At 40.7% G+C, this 22429-nt stretch overlaps 1 protein-coding gene across 5 annotated transcripts in view; it reads right to left on the bottom strand.

Annotated features, from left to right (window-relative positions):
• The window catches only part of col18a1a (collagen type XVIII alpha 1 chain a), a 66240-nt gene that overhangs the window by 5883 nt on the left and 37928 nt on the right, over positions 1-22429 (bottom strand). For 3 of the 5 annotated variants that reach the window (XM_046403089.1, XM_046403086.1, XM_046403088.1), the window contains 27 exons: positions 19554-20095; positions 17222-17305; positions 14647-14715; positions 10458-10536; positions 8814-8944; positions 8048-8074; positions 7500-7706; positions 7334-7360; positions 7153-7215; positions 6976-7053; positions 6826-6876; positions 6564-6686; positions 6360-6422; positions 6024-6068; positions 5144-5275; positions 4956-5027; positions 4543-4569; positions 3894-3992; positions 3639-3674; positions 3366-3455; positions 3175-3204; positions 2626-2661; positions 1893-1952; positions 1724-1801; positions 1525-1560; positions 1352-1405; positions 673-738 (listed from right to left, as the gene is read on the bottom strand). In XM_046403089.1, coding sequence (XP_046259045.1) covers positions 673-738; positions 1352-1405; positions 1525-1560; positions 1724-1801; positions 1893-1952; positions 2626-2661; positions 3175-3204; positions 3366-3455; positions 3639-3674; positions 3894-3992; positions 4543-4569; positions 4956-5027; positions 5144-5275; positions 6024-6068; positions 6360-6422; positions 6564-6686; positions 6826-6876; positions 6976-7053; positions 7153-7215; positions 7334-7360; positions 7500-7706; positions 8048-8074; positions 8814-8944; positions 10458-10536; positions 14647-14715; positions 17222-17305; positions 19554-20095 — 2405 coding nt within the window. The remainder of the gene's footprint in view (positions 1-672; positions 739-1351; positions 1406-1524; positions 1561-1723; positions 1802-1892; positions 1953-2625; positions 2662-3174; positions 3205-3365; positions 3456-3638; positions 3675-3893; positions 3993-4542; positions 4570-4955; positions 5028-5143; positions 5276-6023; positions 6069-6359; positions 6423-6563; positions 6687-6825; positions 6877-6975; positions 7054-7152; positions 7216-7333; positions 7361-7499; positions 7707-8047; positions 8075-8813; positions 8945-10457; positions 10537-14646; positions 14716-17221; positions 17306-19553; positions 20096-22429) is intronic. The other 2 variants (XM_046403090.1, XM_046403087.1) reach the window with 1 other exon arrangement.

The following is a 22429-nucleotide window of genomic DNA, read 5'->3' as shown; positions in this document are numbered from 1 at the left end:
TTTCTTAGTGTTTGGTATTTGGATACAGAAGGATTCCCATTAGGTAGTGGTGACATCACTGACATACCATCAATATCTTATACAGTGTTTTGATATCTAGCTTTGGGGTAAACATTGTTTTTTGACATCCAGATATTCTCCTAGCAAACCCTAACATGTCTGAAATGTAGAGCTTTAATTAAGATTAAAGACGCTTGCTCAGGAAGAATCCGTTCACTGAAGAATGGCGTATCTACATCCATGGTAATGCCTATCAACATTCATCAGAGTGGGACAGACAAGTTCAAAAACAGCAGCTCATTTAAATTCAGAACAAACGGAAGCTCACATACCAAGATACAAGTACAGAGCAGAGTGGGTGACATTTGTTAGGTTAAACAGGGCTTTTGTTTGACTCGTGTCATTGGAACTTGTCTCAAGGTTAATCACGTACAAAACATCATAGCTAACAAGCTAACTAAAAAGCTAGCTAGCGGGTCAGTTTTTAATGGTCAGTGCAAGATCCTTCCTTTTCACTGTGTAGTTAATGACGTCACCTATCGCAGCCTACACAGTGTTTCTGATAGGAGGCAGGTCTCAGAGAGGTTACATTTATTAAGTTACTGTCTTAACTTATGCCGCTGCTAAAGCACCTTTCTGAAGCAGCTTTCTGGTTATGATATGTAGACTTACTGGGAAGCCATAGCCTCCTCCTGGCTCTCCTTTCTCACCCTTGTACCCATTCACACCAGGGCGACCCTGAAAAAGAAACTTATTGATTAATATTTGTTTGGAATAACAGAGTTATTAAAACAGTGCAATTAAAATATAACTACAGTTATACAAATACATGATAAATGGTAGAGATCAACAAATATGTTTTATAAGGGCCAACACTGATTATTAATAATCAAGGAGAACAAGTAAAATTAAAATCTTGTCAAAACTCGGCATAACCAGTAATCTATTGTGACTGATTCAAATTTACTAAAGAACTTAAACTGGACTTAAGTACAGTTTTGAGGTACTTGTACTCTCTCTAACTCTACTTACTAGTGACTTTGCAGATTCAGATTATTCAGTGTTGATAGGCTATTACTTGTGATGTGTAACCAATTAGATAGTGTTGTGTGTGGGACACTGATTGAGAGGGGGGATGCTGCATCACAGCTGAAGTAGCATATTTGGTCGGGAGGGAAAATAAAATTAAAAACAAAAAAAAGCTGAAACTGAGATTTGGAGAATAGATGAATATTGGAGCCAATAATTGGTTGGGATGATAATTGGTGGGTACCTAGTGCAAAGTATCAACACATAATACTGTTGTATTTCTACGACAGTATACAAACATCAGCAAGGACGGAGTACTTACAGGTCTACCAGGCATTCCGATTTCACCCTTTAATCCAGGAGGTCCATACTGGCCCTAAAAGAATAAATCAGCAAAAGACAATGTGAGCTAACTGAAGAATGAGGTGGGAAAAAATACATTTTTTATTGGTATATTGGTGTATATATCATAGATATGAATTTTCAAATGCTTACAGAGGGTCCAACAGGTCCAGGTGGTCCTCTCTCTCCCTACAGGCATGATAAAGGCAGCAGATTAGTTTCAGCAACAAACATACAATAGTAACACAAATGCTGTAAAGTACATTGAAAAATAGCAACATAAACTACTGGGGAGAGGTGCATGTGTGTGCTTCTATTTGAATGTCTGGCAGAAATACACAGTGAGACTCACCTTCACACCTGTTAGCCCCTCCAGAGACAGAAGACTTCCATCAGGTCCGATAACTAAGCCCGGCTCCCCCTTCTCACCCTGAACAGCAGACAGACTCAATTACGACCAGGTCTCAGTGATGACAAGAGAATAAATCAACAGTCAAACATAACGAAAAGACAAGCTTTACCTTCACCCCGTAGCCTGCAGGGCCAGGGTCTCCTCTGTCACCCTTTGGCCCCATCGGACCCTGCAGGATAAAATCAATAAATACAACATGTATTAAATAACAAGAGGTCAGGCTAACAGTTATTTTGACAGCAGGAAAACTGCCGTTCCCCTGAATCAGTTTGAGCCTACGTGATACGCCACTCTATTACAGTGCAGCGTCTGAGTTGCTGAGTGTGGAAATTAGCAGATGTGATGTGCAAGGAATTTCAACAAGTGACTTAAATGAATCACCGAAACAACGAGTTGATTCAATTAGCACGTATTGTCTGTGTAGCCAAAGCTTGATAACAGCTTGCTACTTTATGAAACATCATTTACTCCCGTTTGAGTAACCTTTTCTAACTACAGTGCCCTTCCTGTTTAAAGAAGTTACTTAAAATTTGAATTACATTCCTTCAATGCCTATGCCTTCAAATCTTAATTATTTCATCACAACATTAAATATCACAGTGCAAGTTCAGACGGCAGAAAGATTTTTAGTTTTTTTATTTATCTAGTAAGAGTTTAAACTCTAATTTAGCTTATCTGTTAGTGAGAGATGCTTTAAAGTAGGCCTGTATTTTTAATTATCATCCAGTAAGAGTCACACAGAAGGCCAGAAAATCAAACTTTTTACCTGTATGCACAGGTAAAACACTACATTTACAGTGCCAATAAGTGCAAGGTTCATAAATGAACACAGGGAGACTTACAGGGAATCCAGCTTGACCAGGTAAACCAGGTGATCCCTGTACAGGAAAACACAACACATTTTCACATATAGCATCATTGCACTGATGTTCTCTGTTATGAATAACAAAACAGAAAAGTCCAAGCAATTTCATACTCCTCTTACTCTGATTGGTCTGAGCTCAATCTTAAAAGTAGGTTGTAGCAAAAGTGCAGCTTTTATTTAGTGTACACGCATGGCACACAGCTGTTCTGTTGTCTTGTGGTTATATTGATAAAAGGTCAACTGCCAGCACTCAAGTGTCTTTTTTGTCTTTTTTCTTTAATTGCCCAAACACAGTAAAGGACATGTTAATCATATGGTTCACCATGTGGTATACAGTCTTGTCAAATTTCAGTTGACAGTCCACTCTGTGGTTATAAGTGCCCAATCAACTCTACATGTTGTAAAAACCTCAGTGAAATGTACAAGGACTTATTACTTTATAGTAGTAAAAATGTTTTTGACAGCTACCACTTATCTGTGTGCTGTATTTTGGTGTCAGTGTTACTGTGGAAACCTGAATACAAACCTCAGCCCCGACACTGCCAACACCCTCCAACTGTAGTAAGACAAAGAGAATGAAGTTCAGCACCACAAACTGATGAATCTCTTGCTTTTGGGTTTCAGTCCAGTAGAAACTGCATGATACCAATTCAGTCAGCAGTGCTGGATTCATTAGTTTGAATGTGGCTTCATTGCATGTCACTTCGGGTTACTTACATTGTCAGATGTCCGGTAGATGATTTGTCCTGGTGGTCCAGGTGGGCCTGGTGGTCCTGGGAGTCCTGTTCCATCTCGACCTGGGTCACCCTACAACCACAATACACACAGAAGAAAAGGATGAATAACGACATGAAACTATCGATCATAACTACAAAGAAACAAACAGAAGTGTGATGGCGTGATTGCTGCAGTACCATATGGGATTAGTATCTTACAGACAGATAAGCAGTAAGGGAATTCAGGGTATTCAGGGTTAAAAATGATATTCACCTGCTCTCCTTTGTCTCCTCTGTCACCCTTTGGTCCCTAAAAAATTCAAGCAGAGAGGGACACGAGATATTTTAAGGATGAGAGAAACAACTTTTGTATTAGCAAAAGAAACAAAAATCACTAACCTACCCTTTAATGTATCCTTATTTTGACAGCTTGCCCCATAGGTATTAAACCAAATTGATCTCATCACAAAGGTCTCAATCATCTAACAGCGTGAAAACGTTTTCATCTTGAGGGACATCCTTCTTTTACCTGAGGTCCAGGGAAGCCATCCAACCCTGGTTGCCCATCCCGTCCCACCGAACCTTCACTGCCCTTTGGACCTGGTAGACCAGGGAACCCAGGTTTACCCTACAGATTGAGAAACAAAGTTCAGTGATACACAAACAAAGAAAAGTACTGCTACATTACTGCCCTTAACTTGAAATGTTTGCTTCTATTTATCATATTGAATAGCCAGCTTTGCAGCTTTATGTAACATTTAGCTACTTTCTGCTCTTTCTGCCCCCCTTTATTTACAGAATTTTTACTTAATACAAAATAGTGATTATAAATCTATACTCTATTCTGTTTGTGTGCTTGTATCGTTTCTATTTTTTCCTGTGTCTGTTTCTTTAGATCTCATTTACGCTCACAATTCAATTAAGCTTCAGCTTATTTTTCTCAGCCTTAATGGTTATACATGAAATGACAGCACTGGAGAGTAAGAAGGATAAGTCTACCACAATATTACCTGAATGTTAAATAAACTGTATGACATGTGAGGCAATGCAAAGGCTCAATAGTCGCCACCCATTTTAATTCTTTAGTTTGGTTTAACAGTATTAAAGACCATGGGAGTTGGAGAGGAGGGCAAGGGGACCAGCTCATCACACATTACTGGTAAAATTCAGTTACTTACTGGAAGTCCAGGAAGGCCAGGAGGACCCTGAAAGCAAAAACATTTGTCTTGGTTATTTGTGAGTTCAGATACGTCTTTGTCATGCAATTTCTACCAAAAATTGTTGAGACAGTTCCAGTGAACAGACACGTAATATACAGACCTGTACAGAATACATGACATGCTGTTTTAAATAATTAAATTTCATCATAAGATCAACTCGAGAATGAATGGCAGCTGGGCCAAATAATCCCTGTGATTCAACTCTATTCCAAAAAAAAAAAAAAAGGTGACGTCAAAAGTATGCTGGGTTAACATTTAACCGTTTAGTTTTTCCACATATGCAACTTTTCTATTGCTATCAAGACTACAGCAATAAGAGTAGATACTCATCCCCTGTGGAGACAATATCTCTTGTCAGCTGCTGTACTCACCTGTGGTCCTTCTGGTCCTCTGACACCAGGAAGTCCATTGATGAAACCTGCACCAGAGCCTTCCATGTCATCCTTCAAACACCAACAAAGACTTTGTGATATATTTAGCATTTTAATTTTAGTTCTATTGCGAGATTTTGTCAGCTCTACCAAAAGGTATCTTCACAAAACAATAACAGATTACTTACAAATCCAACACGGTAACTTGGTCCAGGTGGTCCAGGAGGCCCAGGTTGCCCGACGGGTCCCATGGGTCCAGGTAGACCAGCTAGTCCAGGCTCTCCTGTAGGTCCTGGTAAACCAGGGTCACCTTGAGCTCCCTGTAGGATGGGATGAGTAAAATCAGTGTTCACAATAAATAAATATAAGCTTAAATAAAAGCAAATACAAAGATCTTCAGTGCAGTGCATCACCAAGGTGATAAAATGTGTATTTTATTTTTATTTATTGTCAGGAATCTCATGCATGCTGCACAAAACTCTCTAATCCTTGTGTCACGCCATGCTCATTGTCGTGGAATCAAATTCAGACGTCACCAAATGTTAAACCAAACCATAGCCAGCACTCAGATTAAACTTTAAATCATGTCTTTTACTGACAATATTTGACAAACATTTGCATATTGTTAGAAGACACAAATCTCCTTTGATGGCCGACGTGCTGGAGCCCAGTTACCTGCAGATGGGAAGACTTAGGAAAGTAGAAAGAGGAGGATAAAAAACGAGGCAGCAGGTTGGTGAGAAAAGAAAGGTGGGAGCTTGGCTGGAGGAATGAAAAGGATGAGAAAAGCTTTTAGAAATAGTTGGATGGAAGGCGATATGTCCTTCTAGTTATCAAATGGGCTCCATTAGTCTTATATCCCAAAAGCACACCACACACTTACACTTGAATTTCTGTACCTTCTTCTCAGGATTATGACTAATAAATTCTTCTCTAATACTAGCAAGAACGACAAGGGCAATTTGCATTTGGTTGTGTGTTGGTGCGTAGGTCTCACGGTTAAGCTACAGCCACTTTAAAGTATAATTAGAGAAAAAAGAAAGAAAACTTAAGGCCATAAATCCGCACCTTCTCTCCAACTGCTCCTGGAAGACCCAGCTCGCCTGAATCACCCTGGTGTAGGAGAAAGACGAGGACAAAACAGGTCAGCAGAAACGCCAGTAAAATTCAGACTGAAGTATTAATCATCTACCATGGCATACTAATGGAACGACATATATATCCATACCAGTACTGATGCAAGCTCACACAGATTTTGCAGCAATCAAATTACAAGCACCAAGCATATATGCACTTACTTTTCAGCAAAAATTAGTTTTGATTTTTCAGTTCAACATACAAGTGTCTCATGCATTACTAGCATTGTGACTAAAGGGATGGTAACAGTTTTCACGCCCTCATTACCTTTTCTCCCTTAGGACCAGGAACTCCTGGTAAGCCATCAGTGCCCGGCAAACCAGGCAGGCCCTAGAGTCCGAAACATTTGGTTCACATTTAGTTGTTGATTTGGTTTAAGTGTACAGTCATTAAAATCACAGTTCAGACACTTTGAGGGTTTAGGAATTATTTGGCTAGTGCTGCTGAGAGACAAATACATCTGACACCTACAGGTTGACCGGGCGCTCCGTCCTTTCCTGGTGGTCCGAATGCCCCAGAACTCAATCCTGTGCCTGACGTAGAAGGACCAGGAGGCCCAGGAGGACCAGCCGGACCTGGAGGACCAGGTGGTCCCTACAACAATAAGAAAAAAAAAAAAAAATCTTTACAGTGAATTTACAGTGGTTTGTGATGTTTACAGATGAGGATGTTCTCTACTAGATAGTTTGTTACTGTTGAGAGGAATATTTAATAAAATTTCAATTGTTCTCACCCGAACAGATTCCAGATCAGGGAACCCTGAGCCCTCCATGTCCACAAAAGTCTGAAATATAATGAAATCAGTTTTCTTCAGCTAAGGATTTGGAAAGACAGGCAGTCTTGTACACAATACAGCACATGACTGAGATCTAGATTAACTCACAGATCTGTATCCTGGTCCTGGGGGCCCCGGAGGTCCTGGGGGTCCCCTGGGGCCAGGATGTCCCTCTCCACGGTCTCCCTGTATGCACAAGACTCATTAAAATAATTTCTACCTTCCATGTTGTATATGTTAACAATGTACTTTCTGTTATTCAGTTGATATTACTGAGTATACAACCTTGTCTCCTTTAAGTCCAGGATCCCCTGGGGTTCCTGGGAAGCCTGGAGGGCCAACAGGACCCTGTGATGAGGAAACAATAAAACTTTCACAATCCATCATCCCATAACCTTTTGACAGCTGATAAAAAGTCATTAATTAGAGTTGTTGGTACTGTGGAGGGACAAAAACAGCAACTTACAGCTTTTCCATCCTCACCAGGATCACCCTGTGATGATAAAATAAGAAACACGAGTCCTCTGAGATTAAACAAGTTGGAATATTTACATAAAACTGACTTGACCATTCTTATTTCAACTGCTGCCTTTAGTGTTATCATGTAAGAAATTCATCTGTCGTCTACTCACTGGCTCTCCATCAGCTCCTGGTGGTCCCTGGGGGCCTGGAGAACCCTGTGGTCCAGCTGGTCCTCGGGGTCCAGGGACTCTGGAAACAGCTGAGCTATCACCGCCAGTTGAAAACTCAGTTGCGGGCCCTGGAGGGCCAGGGACACCAGGGGGCCCAGGAGGGCCAGGATCTCCCTTTGCTCCTTGGTAGCCAAAGCCTGCACTTCCCTGGAGGTGAAGAAGCATCAGGTTAAGTGAGGTAGTGATTAAACAAGAGGAATTTAAAATGTAAACTTGTCCTCGTCTGTCAGTTCAAGGTGGTCCTGTTTTATTTCTTTATTCAATCCAAACCATGACATCAACACCACCGACTTCCACCATTTTAAAAAATGTTTTGAAAAACTAGTATCACTCAGATTACTGACAGCCGTCACGTCAGTGTATGAAACGTGATGTTGAAGAAGGAGAGCGAGTGACAAAGACCAGCAGTCCATGTTTGCTGTCTCTATAAGTCTGACTCAGTTCAAATGTCCAAAGTGATCCAAAAAACGAGATTATTTCAAACTTACCTTTTGTCCTTTTTCTCCTGGTTCTCCCTAAAAGTTAAAAAAGAAACAGTGACAAGTCAGTGCCAGCATCTTCTCTGGCATCATGGAATGTTTTCAGAAAAAAAAACAAACTCAAATCCACTCATTTACACTGAACGTTGATAGTTTTGTGGTCTGTTTAGAGACAACAAAACAACACAAATCTGGAAACAAATCGTGTTACCCCATTTACCCTAACCATCCTCATAATACACTTTAGCCTGATCGGAATATGCACGTAATGTTAGTCCAAAAAATAAGTCTGTAGAGTTTGTATTTTACTTGGACATCTTTGGATGGACATCTTTGTTTGTTATATGTGCGTGTCATTTTAAGACCGAAAAGAATCTAATCAGTGCTCACTTCAGAGGATCTTCCTAATTTTAGTCATTGTGATAACATTTGGCTTTCAAGAGACAAAAGAACATGCCATAAAATAAGTAAAGTACAGAATATATGGCTTGACATTTTATTGTGTATGCTTGGATAATATTAGGACCTGCAGCTCCCTCTAGTGTTCCCTTGGGATATTGTGCCAAAGCTCATATCACTGCTCTTTTCTTTGCTGATGTTTTTACCAGTTATCTCACTTCCCAATGCAACCTTCAGAAGGACAAACTAGTTTAAAAAACACATTTCTGGTAGGATCAGGGCATCTCAGCTCTTACACTGCATCACAAAAATCACTGCATTACCGTCATGCAAGTATTCATGACTATCAAAGGAGAATCAGAAAAAAGGTTCAAACCTTCTCTCCACGTGCTCCACCCCGTGAGCTTGAGCCAGAGCCAGTCTCTCCCTTCGGCCCAGTTGGACCCCTGTCTCCTTTTTCTCCTCTGTCTCCTCGGTCCCCCTTTTCTCCTTTAGCCCCAACTGGCCCTAAAAACAACAACAATGGACAGAGTCATTAATACCCTGGTGAAAAGACCTTTCCAAAATGATTCATGAGCCTATCTCACATCCCAAACAATAAACAGGACATTTCCTACACCCAGAGAAGAGAAGAGAAGAGGGGGACAGAAACGGACTTTTTGCTTGATGGAGAAAGAATCCCAGTGTGCACAGCTGCAATTTATGTCAGGGTTTCAAGGTGCTAACTGAGTACATCTTCCCACTCCTGCACGCTCTACCGTCCTGAGATTTATTTTCGGGTGTGAGCTGAATTGACCTAAAACTCTTCCCACTGAATGAGTCACTTTCAGTGGGACTTGTATGAAATGCAACCTGCTTCTTCAGTTATGCAGAAGCCGCTCATCTCCAACTCTGCTGACATACACAGCAGTAGTTTCAGTATTTCACTTTTAGGGGTTAGAGTTTAGCAATGTGAAAATGGATCCCATGCCTTGGAACGGGCATTTTCACTGAAAAAAACTAATGCCACAAATCATCATCATTTCTAGTCTAAGCTAACATGCAGTACTAGTCCTGCTTGTCAAATGCTTGTTATTCTTAAGAAATAAAAATCTACATCAAGATTTACCAAACTGGTTTTCCTATCTTTTTCCAGTTTAGTTCTTGACTGAGTTCTTCTGCTCTCTCACACATTTTGGGGTTTTTGTTTTTGTTTTTTGTTTTTGCCCCCAGGACATTACAGCCTGAACAGCCCAATTTTTCATCCCCACAACTTATATACAAACATGTCCACCACCCTACAATGTTCACAATAAATTCAGAGTTTTTGAAGATCCTGTACTCAATAGAGAACATCTCCTTGTACCGCCTCCTAAGACACTTGTAACTAGCACAAAGTGGATTTGAGGTTAGTTACATGACTCCGACATAGTCTCCACTGGAATATGTCATGCAGTTAAGTAGCACATTACACTGCACACGTCTACTAACTGAATCTACTAGATTTGCCACATCGTCTGTGGGTTAATCACTAAGAAAGATGGAGATAAAGTATTCTCAAATCATCTTTAGCAAAGCGAAATGTTCAGCGTTTATGAAAACATGAACATCTTTCTTCCCAAATGAAAACCACAACAGTTTTCTATTTTAATGTAATTAAAATTAATTAATTAATTCTTGACCCATAACGAGCAACATGTACACTGACACTTCAACAGTCACAGCAGCATCCAACCATTAGTTTGCATTAATCGCTGTGTCCACTAGATGGCGACGTGTGTCAGTGAATCGGTTTGCAGTCAGCTCTGACTGCTTCAGCCATGCATCTTGAAGGAGTATAAACACTGCAACACCAAATGCTTACCCAACAGGTGAAGCAAAGTCACATTTCAGCATGTGGAAGCACAGTATCTATTTTCCATCTCTGAAATTAAAATTATCAATTTGAAAAATAGGCAGATGCGCCTCTTTGCTAGTAGAACTGACCCAAAGGCTGTGAGTCTCTTGTCGGGACGTGTTGACTTTGTCCACATGGACTCACCTGTTTCTCTTGCAGTTGACGCTCCCTCATTCCTGGTCAGCGGTGGCTGCTGAATGGGCCGGGAAGATGGAGGAGTCGTCTGCAGGAAAATAATCAGACAGAGGAAGATGCATATTCAATAAAAGGCAATAGATGACAGTTACTGTGCCTGTTTTAGATTTTATGGCTCTGTTTTCACTGGTATCCACACTACATAAAAGAGACTTAAAAAACAAGAAACATGTCACTGCCTGGGAAAAAAGTCTGACCTTTTAACTTTAATCCCAACACTCATCTCAGTTGCACCACAGTTTATACTGCCAGAGCTCTTTTCCTGATGAACAAGACTGTTTCCCAGCTCTACACCAACATGATTGAGTCAATATGTGCATCAAAAACAACAACAGAGCAAAACCTTTACTTACTTTTTTGGCCAAATTGTGATTATTGTCAGTAATTTCAGTTTATGTGTTAATTGCTTTCAGCCCAGCTGCAAAACTCCTCTTTATGTGAACAGTATGAAGGCTGTCAGGGCACACAGCCTTCACTCTTATTACTCAGTTATAATGATAATTGAGTTTAAATACAAATGACCTTCATGGGTATTATGTTTTGTGTTTTTGTGTGTATGATCATCTCATTGTTGCAACTCCAAACCCTGTTTTTTTTTTTGACCATTTTGTCAAAAGAGCTCAATAACAGCTTGATAATAGAAATTATGCTAAACAGAAAAAATGTGTTTTTGGACACATTAACGACGGGTCAGCCTCAAGCAGGAGGACAGCAGCACAGCAGGACAGACAGAAGCAACAGGAGTAATTGAAGGTCTGGGGGAGGTGGGGTCACTTCTGCTCCCAAACTGCCTTTGGCTAAAAAAAAAAGAAAGAAAGAAAAGAGAGAGGGGGAGGAAATAATGCAAATACCCCCCATCTGTGACTCATTCTTCACCAGTGACACACCTCAAATTGTCACCTGTGGAATTCAAGATGGAGTGGGATAAAGAATGTGGGAGAGAGGGCAGCTGAATGGCCAAGTGAAGCCAGTGTTGATAATTAACCAGTTTCCTCTCCAGGAAACTCTTCTCCTTCTCTTCTTCTCTGTGTTGCACGGCACTGGCTATGCTAAGAATTCGGCCAGATGACTTCTGACTGTTCTAAGTTGATATATGTATTAATGTGATAAAAGAATGCCCTGCTTGTTCACTCATTCACCTATCCATCATAGCTGGGGATGATGGGTGGGAGGATCCAGTCTTGAAAACATAGTGTCGACGGATTTGAACCACACGACCCCCTGAATGTAAGAGCAGGTATGCAGCTCCCTCGGCAATGAGCGCATTGCAGCTCTGCTGCGGCGTGGGATGGCCTTTTCGCGGCGTTCTCTATGAAGTGTCACAGAGGGAGCTTATTGGAATTTACACATTTTTGTGGTTTTCCAAGAGGAAAGACAGTTTATGACCGTTTATAAAATTCAGCAACCAAACTCTCACTTCATATGACAATAAAGTGGAATCAGGTTCAGAAAAAAAGAACGTCTTTGACGTTTTCCCCAAACACGGCTGAGTTTCATCAAACTTTTAATATACAAGCCACTTGGGTTTTTGATTTGAAAGACTTTTAGACTTTAAAAAAATAAAAAGTCAGAAATGGAAATAAATATATAAAAATGAGTCCAAGGAGAGCAGCTTTGGTGTAGCCTTTATAATTGACAATTGTTCTGAAGTCTCTTGAACCAAGTCCAAGTCAAATATCTGACAGTGGTCACCAAAACTTTTTTATAGTGTATGAATATTTTTTACAGTGTAGAGGGCTCTTATTGCTGCTGAATGTGCACAATCAAACCAATGACTCAAACAGGGCTTTCATTTTAACTGTCAGAAGGATGCAGATTTATAAGACAGAAAGCTGCATCAGACCCTGACTTTGATCGTTTCGTATTAACAGTACAAAGATTAGCTCCAATCGATTAATGGGCTCACAAGCTCGATGGACGAAAAACTTGAAGTAATTCGAAACCCCTGAAAGGTAAGTAATTCCAAACTGGCTTCTCAGCAATTAAGACCATTAATCTTTAATTAGATATTTTTATCTCAAATTCCTGGTGTAAGCAATTGTCCCCTCCATCATCTTGTTTAACCCTAGAACACTAACGTTAAAATTAGTAACACCATCACTAACGTTGGGTATATTTTACCCGATCTCGGATAAAATACAGTTTATCACACCAGCGTTCATCATGCCATATAGGACACACAGTGGCCACCTCTTGGTTTTTCTTTCACAGCTGTACTGAGCACACATTTGGTCGAAAGTATCAACACATCCCTTCATTTGGTTGTAAAATTCGATCACTTCAAAATTGTGTGGGTGAAAATCACCCGACGTTAGTGTTCTAGGGTTAAAACTGCTTTCATTTCTAATGAAAAATTAAGAAGTTATTATATGAAAAAACGTGAATTATAATCCTAACTATTTACAAAACAAAAAGCAGCTGGTGGAATAAGCAGGAAAAGGCCATAAAATACTCTATATTTCTTTTAATCTGAATTTCAAGTTTTCTTCATTTTATTCGCTTGCACATATCCTTTTTATTAATTATTCATGAGAGCTCCAAAAGGAATGACAACATTCAGTGGATCTGTTTTTAATACTTCTGGGTCACCAGGTCTCCTCAGATTTTTGCCCACCAGTCAACCAAGTGGCTGTAATCTACCTGAGGCAACCATCTGCATCACATTCAGTGAGAATAATGCTCTTGAAACATTTCCTCTTTGGGCTTCATGCTGAAGGGGACAATGTTAAGGATGACCGCGTAGCTCTGCCATCTATCACCATGAATTCCAGGATGACAAAATGGAAAGTTTCACTTATACAACTCTCTAAACTTGTCCCTGCCCAGACTTGCCTTAATTGCACTGCTTGGACAATTGTGCAGAGTGTAGGTTCTACTTTCATCGGCAGGTAGGAATTAGATGCCATCTGTTGTCTTTTACATCACATTGCATATTACATGATGCCAATAAATGCCTAGTGAACAGACGGAAAAGCCCCTTGTAAAAGTTGCATGGCATCAAGGCAAAGTACAAGGCAGTAATGATGAAGAGACTTCCGCTTTGAGCTACCTGACCCTGCCTTCCCCGTCGTCCTCTCTGACTTTCTTTCCACCTCCGTCAGTTCCTGTACACTGCTGATTGAGAAACCAGCCAGAATAACAAAGCCTTGAGGCGGGGGGGCGCTATGAGGTTATGACTTGGATCAGATTGAGTCCAAATTGACATCTGGTTTTTCTAACTGTAATTGCGGGTGGGAGTGCATGCACATGCAGACGTGGTGGTGCAAGGCGGAGGCAGTGCTGCATTTCATCCTCGAGGGTGGAAAGATGTGAGTGGGTGTGTGTTTGTGTGTGAGTGTGAGAGAGAGAGGAAAGGGGAGGAGATGAGTGAGTGAGAAAAGGAGAGATAACAGAAGATACCATAAAGATAGAAGCACATGCAACGACTTTGCCCTCATCCAGGTGATCAGTCTACAGCAACATCTGTCCACATCACACACACACACCTCACAACAACATAACAGGTAAACCCACAATACACACAATAACAACAGGTAAACCCACCAGAACAAAGAGGCTAAAACTAACATTCAACGTCAAAATTTTTGGCACCGGCCAGACTTTCTCTTTGGGCAGCTATAAACTAATAAAAATCAATTTCTTATTACTAATTTCCTTTACAATCTGACAAGAACAAACTCTATATAAAGATTATTTGCCTCCAAATGTACAAGAGAAGTGGCTCAATTTCCAGACATCAACTCAGCAGTTTTTAACCTTTCTTGAGAGGTAAGCCTTCACTTGTATCAAGTAATTCGAGACGTCAGTGGTATATCCAACCGTAGGATGACTCAGTTTGCAGAGGCAGGGTCTGCTGTTAATAAGTATAGTGACAGACAACAGGTCAGGCTCAATCAGCTGTTTGAATTCTCCTTAGGGAACAAAGTATTCTTTATTTACAGTTTTAAGTCAGACAGAAATTTCCTGTGAGAAGATATCAGACCAAACCGTAATGGTTCAATATAATATATCAAGAGGAATAACGCCAGGGACACACAGGAGCGCCAGAAGCAAACCATAAACAGTGAGGTAAAACAAGCAGCAGGTTAATATAGTCAGAATTCATACAGTAAGTAAGTAAACCAAAGTTATTCCATACCGTCCATCGATGGCTCACATCTGGTTTGTGGGGTCTGGTTTCCTCATAGCCACTTCCTTCACCTGAAGCCTGTGGGAGACCAATCATACAATTTAAATTCAATGTTTACAAGATGTTCTCTTATTCAATGTGAAAAATGCTCTTTTAACAGTGTGACAGTTCATGATCTCTTCTTGAATTCTTAGTACAATTCAAGTTAGCTACAAAGCAATTTAGCAATTACTGGCAGTATTATTGTCATTTTTGCTGTCTTTTTAAATGTCATAATCTTGGCAAAAAGAAATTTTAATCTCAAATTGCCTTTTACAACATTAAACTAAGGTTTAATGTAGTACAGATCTCTGTAAACTATGTGTGTGTTTTGTCTCTGCTCTTATGTCATTGAGTCAAATGCTATTTGTTGTATCAGACAGCATACAACACAGTAAGTCGGTCTCATATGCGGAACTTCAAAGCTTGTTGGTAATTCAATATCTCAAATGTGTCCCGTATACAGGAAAACAGCTGTGTGTGAGGTTATCATTTGAGATAAAAGACATCCTGAAATCAGAAACCTGTCATTTCCACCTGGAATGTGATTTTCCAGTCTAATCCAACAACATCTGAAGATCTGATGACAACAAGCGGTAAAATCTTGAACCGTATTCTGTCAGTAAAATAAGGATTTGGTGGTCTCAGCGAGCGGAGCAGCTGCGAAGGCAGTGTTTTACTAAATAACAGTAAAGGCTGCTGGTGGGCTGCAGCGCAGCACCTGTGTTTGTGTGAGGGTGGTCAGGGTCAGTGGTGAAAAGGACATCTCTGCCACCATCACTGCCCTAATTTATAGACCAGTTTATACATTCAGTTACTTATTGTTTTCTCTGCTAGCTAATCTGTTTCAGTTTAAAGATGAAGCTGAACAGACCATTTGCTAAGCCCCCCTGTCAAAAGCTCCAGCAGTTTGTTTAAAGCTGCGTTTTCCAGCTGACAAGTGTTAAATTTATAATCTTATAAAAAAGGTGGTTAACCATGCACATGATGGCTAAAATACATCATATTGCCAAGTATTCGCTCATCTGCCTTTACACACATATGAACTTAAGTGACATCCCATTCTTAATCCATAGGGTTTAATATGACATTTGCTCATAGCAAATAACAGCTATAACAGCCCCCAGCTATGACAGCTATGACAGCTTCAACTCTTCTGGGAAGGCTTTCCAAAAGGTTTAGAAGTGTGTTTATGGGAATTTTTGACCATTCTTCCAGAAGCGCATTTGTGAGGTCACACACTGATGTTGGATGAGAAGGCCTAGCTTGCAGTCTTCACTCTAATTCATCCCAAAGGTGTTGGATGGGGTTGAGGTCAGGGCTCTGTGTGGGCCAGTCAAGTTCTTAAAACACCAAACTCATCCAACCATGTCTTTATGGAGTTTGCTTTGTGTACATGCTCCCAAGTTGGGGGCATGGAATTGTCCAAAATCTCTTGGTATGCTGAGGCACAATGCAGTCAGACAAGTACCGTTCTCCTGGCAACCGTCAAACCCAGACACGTCCATCAGATAGCCAGATGGAGAAGCGTGATTCATCACTCCAGAGAATGCCTCTCCACTGCTCTACAGTTCAGTGGTGGCGCACTTTACACCACTGCATCCGACGCTTTGCATTGCACTTGGTCATGTATGGCTTGGATGCAGCTGCTCAGCCATGGGAACCCATTCCATGAAGCTCTCTACGCACTGTTCTTGAGCTAATCTGGAGGCCACATAAAGTTTGGAAGTGCTTTAGCATTCGCTGATATTTAGTAGCAAGGAAATTTCATCACTGGACTTGTTGCACAGGTGGCATCCTATCACAGTACCATGCTGGAATTCACTGAGCTCCTGAGAGCAGCCCATTCTTTCACAAATGTTTGTTGAAGCAGTCTGCATGCCTAGGTGCTGGATTTTATACACCTGTGGCCATGGAAGTGATTGGAACACCTGAATTTGGATGGGTGAGTAAATACTTTTGGCAATATAGTGTACATAAAGCTGCATATTCCAAGCAAAAGTATACAATGTTCTGACAGCTAAAGAAGAAATATTGCATATCGTATAATAGGTATGTCAAGAAAAATGTGACGCTAATGTTAGCATGCTGGACTGGCTTTCCCACCAATAAAATCACACACAGTGGAAGTCCTAGTTGTGAAACAGGTCTTTCTAATACTAAAATAACCTGCAACCCCACAAACTAATATTACCTAATTAGATACGGATGATATTTGCTTGTCTACTGCTGTAACCAGACTGAACATGCTAACAACCAGAGCTTATATTTGAGCAGATAAATGTGATCAATTCCTTGTGGTTTTTTTTGGGTTTTGAAAACGTTTTGGCTGGCTGCAGCGCCGAGTTATTGTTGCTGAGTTGTGATTGGACACCCGACAGGGGGAGGGGTTTTGCTGACAGTCAGTTTGGATTGAAACTTGCTCACAATCTCATCATGAAAGGCCGTTTTTGTCTTTCTAATAGAAATACATCTCTGTTTCCACTGCCTTCATCCTGTAACATTTCAGTCAGCTACCTTCAAAATGCGATGAAGTGTCACTCACCATATCCGAGTCATCCTCGTCCTCATCACAGTGCCTCTCAGCAGCCCGGGGGTCTCCCACCACCCTCAGCTCACCAATCACCCCCTGTTGCAAAGCAAGGACAAGGCGTTTTGGTGTGTGAAGATACAGTATAATGATATCAGAACAGCACTTCGCACACACAAAATGTCTCACATTCAACATACAAATACAGAGGCTTATCTCTGAACTTTGTTGCTTGGGTTTTTTGTAATTTTTTCAGGGGATTCCCTCTTCCCAAAAAAAAAAAAAAATCAGAGGAGCTCTTGAAGTCTCCCTGCCTCCCGCCCGTGAAGTGCCACTATCTCTGCCCCACACACTCAATCTGATACATGTTCCCACACAGGATACTCACACAGATAGCATGAATGCTATCTGACTGCCTATCAAAGGGGCCATTAGCTCTGTATGAGGAGGTGGTTTCTCTGCTGCTGAGCTATTTGAAGTTGACTCTTCAGGACACATTTATGTCCTGAGAGAAAAAGTCAAATGGCTTTTTCAAGAGAGCTTTGAAGATAAACGGCAAAGGCTCTTTGACATTTAAACTCTGTCTCTACACAGACTTTAATGCTTGTGCTTGTTTTGTAACTTCCACAATGTTTCATGGTCTTATTCCAACAAACTGCTTTAGATCTTCACAGTAAATCTTAGACGATATGCACGAGAAGGACTAAACTATTGCTGAAACATGTTTTCGAATCAACTAAACAAATCCTATTTCAAAAAGCCCACTTTATAAATACATAATGTAAATATTTAGATCCTCAAGTAGCTTGCCAAGTCTTGATTTGATTAGCAAAATTAAATTCACAAGATCTTGCTGGCTTAGGGCCCTGCTTGAGTCAACAAAGAGCACATGACAAACAAGGAACAGGGTTAAGTTCCTTTCTCTATGAAGCTGTTTATGAAATACTTCTGATCACAACTTAGACGCGCATGTATGATTAAGAAAAAACAAAAAAAAAAAAAACTTGAACTGTGTAGCTCAAGTGGGTTACAACAAAATAAGCAGTTGTCTTCAAACATGGCAATAAAAAAGATTAAAACAAGTTTTACAGCTGAGAGAGGAAGCGAGAGCAGGCACTCAAAACTTCAGATCAAAAGCTTGGAGCCAGATGGAAAGAACTGACTTTGAATTATTTTAGTCACGTAGTCACTTTACTATGTAGCAATATAATAATTGACATTAATAAGGGAATATCCAAATTGTTCTGGGTAAGGTTTTAACAGGGAGGTCATTTATGTCCATATAACCAGCAAGGCTCCATATTTGGCAACATTGAAACATGAAGCAAAAGACAATCATCACCATCGTGCTAACTCAGAGGGAGGGAGACAGCAAGGTCGACTGAGTGCACCGAATGCTGCTAAGAATCAGCATGACGGAACGACTGAATGGGTTCTCAGTAAAAGTCTGTTCAGTATCTGATCTTCTGGCACATAAAGAAGATTAGCATGAACTGAAGATATCTTGCAACCCAAATCGATATCTGGGGTTATAATCATCAAACCTTTAGTCCAAAATAACAATTTTTCACAGATTTAAAGTGAATTATAAGGTCATGAAACCATCTCTATTGATGGAAATAAAGTAATAGTGTTGAAGAAAAAATTCTTAAATGATGATACAACATCATTTAAGAATTTTTTCTTCAATACTAACCAAGTATTATAGTTTTGCCCCTTTGCTGTTTTTTTAATCAGGTTTGAACAAAAAACCACACAGCCTATGGTTATCTTTTACAATAATGAGCTGCATGCACAGAAGTAGGATGAGCAACTATCACATGCAGTTGCATGTTTTCTCCATGCAGGTAGCCGCAGGTGAACTTCTATAACCCTTTAACGACTAAGGTCACCAGTTGTTGCGGTCAACTGCTGGGATTTACAGCAGTCAAATTACTCAAGTTAATTCCATCCTAACTGTGAGGGCATCCAATCATTTACCCTCAAGGAGACGCTGAGGTGATGTAGACATTTATGTTATGGTTTAGAGTGGGCCAATTTGTGTAATCAAATCACATGAGTTATTCAGCCAAGATGACTGGCAATGGAAAATAAAAACGCCATACTGAACCCTGTCACAGTTCATGCTGGCTCTAGAGAGAAGTAATCTGGCAATGCAGTTCTCTGAATCCAACAAGAATTTGTCTCATTTATTCAGTGCAGAAGCATACTGGATATATTCTTTTGTCTAATATGAAAGCTTTCAAAAAGCAAAATATTTATTTTAAACAGCTGTTAATTTATTTCATTTCCTGATTTCATGGGCCTGAATATTTCGTTCAAAACAACACAAAGCCAGTGTACACACCAGAAACTTCTCAGGATCAGCTCCTCCAGCTTGTCCGACAAAGACCCCGGCTCCAGCCTCCAGCTCCATCTCATCCGGAGACCTCTCAATGCGCATCACCTGGGGGTCTGTGTCGCAGTTGAGGTAGAACATCACCTTATCATCCCTCACAGCAATGGCGAAGCGAGTCCAGGTATCCCTCATGGAGGGCACAAGGAACCTGGCTGCCTCATACGACTGCTGTGAGTCGGGCTCCGTGTAGTACAGGATGACGTTCTGGTTGCCACCTTGCACATTTGACAGCTTAACACCCACATACATGATCTGCTGTGAGGCATCTGTGATAGAAAAGATGACACCGCCCCTGTTGGAGGTGGGTTTCAGGTTGAAGATGAGGGCGAAGTCCCGGTAGAATGGGTTTGGCAGGTGGGCACGTGCCAGCTGGCCGGTGTTTGTGTCAGGGCCAAAGACATAAGCGGGACTGCTGTCAGGCCCGTAGATCTGGGTGACCTCGTTCGGAGGAGGGTCTCCAATCAGCTGTAGCAGGGAGACTCCACTGTCTTCTGGAGGGGGAGAGAAAAAGGAGGTGAGGTCAAAGTACACAAGAAATATATCAGAGGTGGGGGGGGGCTGCATGGCAGGGTATGTTAGACCAGGCTCTATTAGAGTGTTGGGGATCGATTTGAAGTGAATGTGCCTGATGAATGCAGGACTTGGACTATCATGACAACCAAACTGTAAGGTTTTTGGAGAATCACTGGCAAAGCGTTGATCTGCTCAGGGGACCATAAGCAAACAAACCATTTTGTAACTTCTAGACCAAAATATGAAAAATATCAACATCCCCAAAAAAGGCAAAGCACAGGCCATATGAGACTATGAAAAGAAGATGACTTTAGCAGACATCATCAGACCTGTATTCCAAAGGCACGAGCAGCCGAACTTCTAACTCCTGAAGGCAGTATCTGTGTCAAAAACAGCTTCATACATAAATATCAGTTTCTGTGTCATGAAAACAATCTTTGTATTTTTTTACTACCTCAATAGGTCTAACCTTGTTATTTACTGTAGCGATAGAAGGGTCTGAGACAAACATATTCTCTGTATGTATTTTCTGCAGAAAATCACATCAACTGTTAAACTGTTCATCTAGAAAAGGTCTGCATTTAAAAACCTTTCTCTGATTTTGATCACTGATCAACCCATGGTATGCAGAAAGTATAAAGTCTGATGGCTGTGAATTACACCCCTGCAGACTCACACACAAAAAAAAGCAAAAAACTTTTCCGACTTGTGACATCTGCTAAATGTCAGTGCTCCAAGGCACACCGAGACCAACAGCTGGGCCTCCTGCATATCTTTGCTCACTCTTCCATCACCCCGGGTGACTCTGGCAAGGTCAGTGCATAATAATTGGGAGTTTAGGAAATACAAGGAACACAAAGAGTGACGTGCATTCATTCACATGGCAGACAGTCTTTCTTTCACTAGTGTCAAACTAAACATACAAAAATAAATAAAGTTTGCTCATGTTGCTCAAGTCAAATTGCTTAAAATAAAATAAAAAAAAAACCTCACTGTTTTGGGAGGAACAGTTGACGTAGTTTCTGGCGCTTTGAAGAAATGCTTTGGTTTACCACCTGGTGACTAATGTGCGAGCTCCATTGCTCGGTTCAAAGCCTCCCCACTGCCTTGAGTGCCAGAGATCAGTGGGGTCTGCAGCTTGGCTTTGTTGAGAGCTTAAACACACGAGGTGTTTAGCCCAACCCGAGGTCCTGCTTTCTGTTGTACAACCATAAACACGAGTCTGAGTATTCTGGATGCTGTCTGGGAACTAAAGATTCTTTCATTTGAGTCTGAGCTAACAGGGAAGCCAGTCAAGCTGAAACAGGACAGCAATAAAAATACTTTCCAGTATTAATTATGCAGTGCCCCTCTGCAACAATCAGACATACGTTTATGAAGATTCAGTAGAACACGGAAGGTAAATTTTAATATGTTCTTATTGTGCAAATGTCACCACAATACATAAATGAGGCGTTCAGAGTATATAGACGTGGCAGAAGTATGAATCAACTCCAGAAAAGCACACTCAAATGAGTGATAAAAATGTAAAAAAGTTTTTTGTGAGCTGTCCTACTTTGGTTGGTTGTACACATGATAACATATATCAAATAGGATGTATAATGATGAGTAGCTCCGTATCTGTCTATAGAATGTCTTAAATGTCACCTTCTACCTTCAAAATCCTGTGACAAGCAAGACCTCAGCACAAAAAATTCTCCCTAAAGTATACACTTTTAACTATGAAATGACAGACGCAAACAGACCCGAGGTCTGTGGGTCTGTGACTCCTGCATGGATGGCAGTAACAACAAACTGTCATTTGCACCAGGCCAACCAGATGTTTGCTCTGATAAAGTTAGAATGAGAAACCTCAAGGGTCTCTTCAGCGGGCCTGTGCTCACATGTTTGAAACCTGGCTCCAACTGATGAGCAAAATCTCTGCCAGAGTGGGGTTGAAAAAGGCACAAATTAGAAAAAAATCTGTTGTAATTCACTGTTGAAATCCATCATGCGGGAAAGCACACCAGTTTAATTTGTAATCCTTCTGTTACGGGTGCTGAAGGTGACATGAACATTTTTTAGAGCAGAAAGTCTCCATGATGGAGTATGTGTTGTGACTGTTTTTGCAGTGAAAAGTAAGGAGAATTACTGCATGACACATGCCATTTGTTAAGCATAAGTTGTAGCTGGTCATAAAAAATATCTGATGTGTGTGCAGATTAAACTTCAAGGTCTGTAATAAGTTGGAATGTGAGGCGCATCTCTCAGACAGAGCCCAACTGTCCATCAGCACATATCACCATCTCTTTCTCCTATAATCAAAAAATCTG

The sequence above is a fragment of the Scatophagus argus genome, chromosome 11 (genome assembly GCF_020382885.2).
Source record: "Scatophagus argus isolate fScaArg1 chromosome 11, fScaArg1.pri, whole genome shotgun sequence".
Classification (NCBI taxonomy): Eukaryota; Metazoa; Chordata; class Actinopteri; family Scatophagidae; genus Scatophagus; species Scatophagus argus.
Note: the sequence above shows the minus strand (reverse complement) of the source record. Positions and strands in the feature narration are given on the sequence as shown.